General features: G+C 48.2%; 1 protein-coding gene across 3 annotated transcripts in view; it reads left to right on the top strand.

Annotated features, from left to right (window-relative positions):
* Positions 1-5000, top strand: part of LOC118219598 (protein kinase C alpha type) — a 214946-nt gene that overhangs the window by 192110 nt on the left and 17836 nt on the right. For all 3 annotated transcript variants that reach the window (XM_035402897.1, XM_035402898.1, XM_035402899.1), the window contains one exon: positions 1989-2096. In XM_035402897.1, the coding sequence (XP_035258788.1) occupies positions 1989-2096 (108 nt within the window). The remainder of the gene's footprint in view (positions 1-1988; positions 2097-5000) is intronic.

Below are 5000 nucleotides of genomic sequence, written 5' to 3' on the forward strand. Positions count from 1 at the left end.
TCACTGGGGTTCGAATTGAAACTCATTTGAGATTCAAGATTGCCTCAGAATTAAAGGGATCTGAGTAGTGTTATTACTGAAATGACTGGCAGCACTGTACGTCTTGTTTTGATATTGATCAATTTTCTGTTGGCAAAATTCATGGCATTTTAGATTTAAAATCATTTGAAATGAAGGGTCACCTTCTAATGTGTCGAAGAGTCCGCATGCAAATCTTCCAAATAGCAGATCTTCTCCACAAGTCTAGCACGCGCTCTGCTTTTTTTTTACAAGTGAAATGGCCACTAATGGCATAGATAATATGCAGATAATTACGCAGAGGTAATGGGATGGATACTCCAACGTGTCGCTTGTTGACTTCTCTGTGGACCCCGATGTCACTAAATACAGCAAAGTACACGGTAATTGAATCTAAATGTCACTGAAGACAAAGTACGCGCATATTTAGAAGTACTTCATAGAAAATAATTGCTTTTATGGAAAGTTTTTCATAAAAACTAATGAACGAATGTAGCCTGTGTTAGCGTTTCTCCAATTGACGTTCAAACAGGAAATGACAGCTGATAAGAGGAGTCACTTCTCTCTTTTTTTGTTTGTTGTTCGGGCTCTTCTGTCAGCACTGTCTTCTCTCTCAGTTCTAATTTAGCCTTTCCCCCCCCCCACCCTCTATCTGTTGTATTTGCAGTCAGCCACGCGTGATGTCCTTGTCAGGGTCAATAGGTCAATTTACCCAAAGGTCTGATGCACAGAACCAATCAAAAGAGCAGCCAAGCAAATAATCCCCACCTAATTTTTTTCCCCCCTCTTTGTGCCACCAAATGACGCTTCTTGAGCGTGAACGCTGGTTGTCCACGATTGGGAGTTTGTCGTTACAGCTCTCATGTGATCACCGCTCGGTTTCCCACTGCAGTAGGCACAGTCTGGTTTTCTAACCTCCCTCCGGCCCCTGCTCGGATCCTCGTTAATTCTGCTCGTCTGCTCGTGACACGCTGCCCTCCATCCGAAGCGTCGTGCCGCTTTTACGCGCCTCCCATCAGTCACCTGTTGCGGCCCCAGCGTGGAGCAACTTAATTACTGTGCTTTTGTGTTGTGGCTGCCGTGGCCCGGGGGGCCCCGATAAGACGCCTCCGTCAGGACCCTGAACGAGACGACGCGAGGCGCTTTGTTTCGTTTAAAACGATCGCGTTCGTGTCCGCCGGCGCTGTGGAACAGGCGCGTTTACACAGTGTGGAGGCCCCGAGCAAGACTCGGGTCTTCAACTTAATCCATTCTGCAGTGGTGTAAGATATTATCAGGAGTGATAATGAATAATTATTGGATAATAATATGTCCTGTAATAATAGCTTTACTTCCAGACATTGAAAAGGATTAGTATAAATACTGTGTGGATAAACTGTATTAGTGCCTCCGAAGCTTCTCAGTAGCAAACCTGCTGCATTATTTCTTTATTTTCCCCATCACTGGGAAATTAGATTTTAAAGCCCTTGGAACACAAAAGCTGGAAATAAAGACTTGAGCTAGGCTTGCCAAAAGCTTTATTTAACAGAAATCAGTCACACTTATAAAACATATTGCTGTTTTTTTTTTCTCCGAATTACTCTACTTGTGGTGCTACGAGACCAGAAATGCACCCTGCCTGAGACAGCTTGCCTTAAATATTTTTATTCTGAACTGTTTCTCTTCAGATCTATCTATGTTCGAGTTCTGCTGTTTCTGCAGTCTTGACCTCTGCTCTTACTGCACTGCTTCTACTCCAAAGCTGCATGTGGCCAAATGTTCAGAAATCTTTGTGCGTAATAGTTTAAGTAGTCCTTAACTACACAGACTGCCATCTTATTGATCCATTATAGCTTTTTCCTGTCCACAACGAATGAATGAATGAACGAATGAATGAATGAATGAATGAATGAATGAAGCCTTTATGCCCTACCGATGCGGGTACACTGTAACTGAACTCGTGTTTAATGGGTGCCCTTGCTTCCTCACAGCCTCCTTTCGACGGTGAGGATGAGGACGAGCTCTTCCAGTCTATCATGGAGCACAACGTATCATACGCCAAGTCCATGTCCAAAGAGGCGGTGTCCATCTGCAAAGGCGTAAGTACTTACTTACGAAACTCGGCCCTGGCACCGCCAGCTCACCCCACTCAGTCCTCACCCCACTGGCATTACATTACATGGGGGCGGCAGTGTAGTGTAATGGGTAAGGAGTTGGTCTCGTAACCTAAGGGTCGCAGGTTCGATTCCCCGGTAGGACACTGCTTTTGTGAGAATAGACTACAGGTGTAATCTGCTTTACAATAAAATAATACACGTTGAAATTCCACGCTTCCTTACACTTGGGGACCGGGGGCTGATCTGAGTGAAAGGAGCAGGGGCGTGGTGCTGGCTGCTGAACCACACCGAAGTCTTTCCACCTTTATGTTTTCGTCCTTTGCGTGACTTCAGCTCAGCGGAGCACCATAGAGCGCACCGTCACATCTGCAGAAATGATGATGCACGCGCAGCGACGCGACAGTTAGGGAGCCGTGCGTTCATGTACCACGGACGCAGGACCACATGCAGCGATAGAAGCCGCATGCTTAATTAATTAACCGAGATCAGCGACAGACGGACGGCCTGATGTTCTGATATTTACCCCGGGGGGAGGGGGGGGGGCAGGTGTGACCCGGCTGTGAGGGCCACAGGGATTGCTGACCTACATGACGGGGCACGCGGGGGTGGGGGGGGGGGGGGACAGGGCAACCCAACACCTGTCAGATGTCACACACACACACAAACACACACACACACACACAAACACACACACACAGATACACACACACACACACACACACACAAACACGCACACACACACAAACACACACAGACACACACACACACACACACCTAAACCCTTCTGGCGTTCCACTCCACTGCCTGCCTGTGATGAGGGGAAGGAGAGGCAGGCCCTGCTGGAAGATTGAGGTTTGGATAGAATGGCTCCAAATTATAACTTGGGGGGGGGGGGGGTAAAAAATGGATAAAAGGGAGGGGGGGGAGCAGTTATGAGAGGCTGAGCTCGGTCTACAGGGCATACAGATACAGGCATACAGTACAGGAGGAGGGAGCAAGCAGATCCTTCCCTCGATGTGTCAGCTTGCCCTCTGGGCCTTTGACCTGACTGACCGCCCGCCCGCCCAGGCGTTGCTGAAGACGGATTTGAGGCGCCGTTGAGAGAAGAGAGAATTTGGGAGGAAGGGGGATAACCGAATTGATTCGGCGGGCTCGGGCCGGTTTGTTATTCCCTGCAGAGGGGCGAGCCGCCGGGAACGCTTTACAGACCGTGAGATTCAATTTAGATACGACGGACCTTCTCTGATAAAGCGTTTTAATAACGGCCGGGGCTTGATTATGCCGCCGTCTTCAGCCGAGGATGTTTAAAAAATGGCTCCTGAACTTCATTACGTGAATCGATGGCAAAGTGTGCTCTGTTCACAAATCTTCTGTTAGGAAGAGCTACATTTAATTTAGGCCTCTGTTTATAATGAAAAATAGAAGGGACTTTGGAAGCTTTTAGTTGAGTAGATTTGTAATTTTTTTATGAACTGAAACAGTGTATTATCCTTACCATATTCCAGCTTTTTTAACACCTTTTTTGTGGTATCTTTAATAGTTCACTTTAAATGATAAATACTGACTGAATATTTGAAAATATATTTTCCCCTTTATCCCTATTTTAATACTTAATCATAGTAATTTAGAGTATTCGGAAAAATGGTTTTATATATAATATCCATTTCTGTGTATGGTCTCCAAACAGCATAATTTGTTGTCCCTACAGTTAAATATGGAAGTAATACTGTATATTAAGCATAATTATAATCAGCATCTGGCTGTGATGTTTGTTTAAGTGTAATGAAAGGATGATTTCTTAATCTTATATTAAAAACAGTGCCAGAATCAGAGAGGACAGGCATGGTTTATGTTTAGTTTTCAGGCATTTAGCAGACGCTCTTATCTAGAGCAACTTACATTGCATCTGTTCATACAGCTGGATACATACTGGAGCAGTGCAGGTTAAGTACCTTTGCTCAAGGGTACAACGGCCGTGTCCTACCGGGGAATCGAACCTGCGACCTTTAGGTTACGAGACCAACTCCTTACCCGTTACGCTACGCTGCCGCCCATTATGTGTGGTATGAGTTATGGCAAACGGCATATCAAACAAGTGGCCACCAGCGGGGGGCTCTCTGTGCGTCTTCAGTCCATTTGTCTTCATCCTGAGGGCCCTGGGCAGGTGGAGCCAGCAGCTGTTCATCAGGCAGACAGAGGCTATGTGGGGGCGCACTGAACTGGGGCGCGGAGTTACCTCAGGCCAAGACCCAATCAAACGAAGGCACTCGTGGTGATTTAAGAGCCCGACGTGCGCGTGGCGGGGGCCGGCAAGCCAGGCGATGGAGCGGCGACCGCGTCTCTCCTCGCTCTCCTTGTTAATCTCTCTCACGCCGCGCCCCCCCCCACCCCCCCTAACCCCCCGCGTGTCCGTCTCCTGGCCAACGCGGAAACAAGCGCGGCTTGGGTTCGTGCGTTTTCATTGGTCCCAGCCGACGCAAGGCCCTTGCGTGCCGAGGTGGTCCTTCGCTATCGCTGTCTTACTTACAGTGAAGGGCAGCATAGTGCTCGCTTACTCAGTGACCCAGTAAGCAAGAGAGAGGGGAAAACAGAGAGAAGGAGAGACAGAGGGAGGGAGGGAGAGAGGGGGAGGGGAAGAGAGAGAGAGCGAGAGGGGAAGAGAGAGAGAGCGAGAGGGGAAGAGGGAGAGAGAGGGGGAGGGAGAGAAGGAGAGGAAGAGGAGAGAGAGAGAGAGAAGGAGAGGAAGAGGGAGACAGAGAGAGAAGGAGAGAGACAGAGAGAGAGGGAGAGAGAGAGGGGGAGAGGGAGAGAGAGAGAGATAGAGAGGGACGGAGAGAGGTAGAGGGGAAGAGAGAGCCAGAGGGAGAGAGAGAGGAGGAGAGGAAG

This window comes from Anguilla anguilla, chromosome 2 (assembly GCF_013347855.1).
Source record: "Anguilla anguilla isolate fAngAng1 chromosome 2, fAngAng1.pri, whole genome shotgun sequence".
In the NCBI taxonomy this organism is placed as follows: Eukaryota; Metazoa; Chordata; class Actinopteri; order Anguilliformes; family Anguillidae; genus Anguilla; species Anguilla anguilla.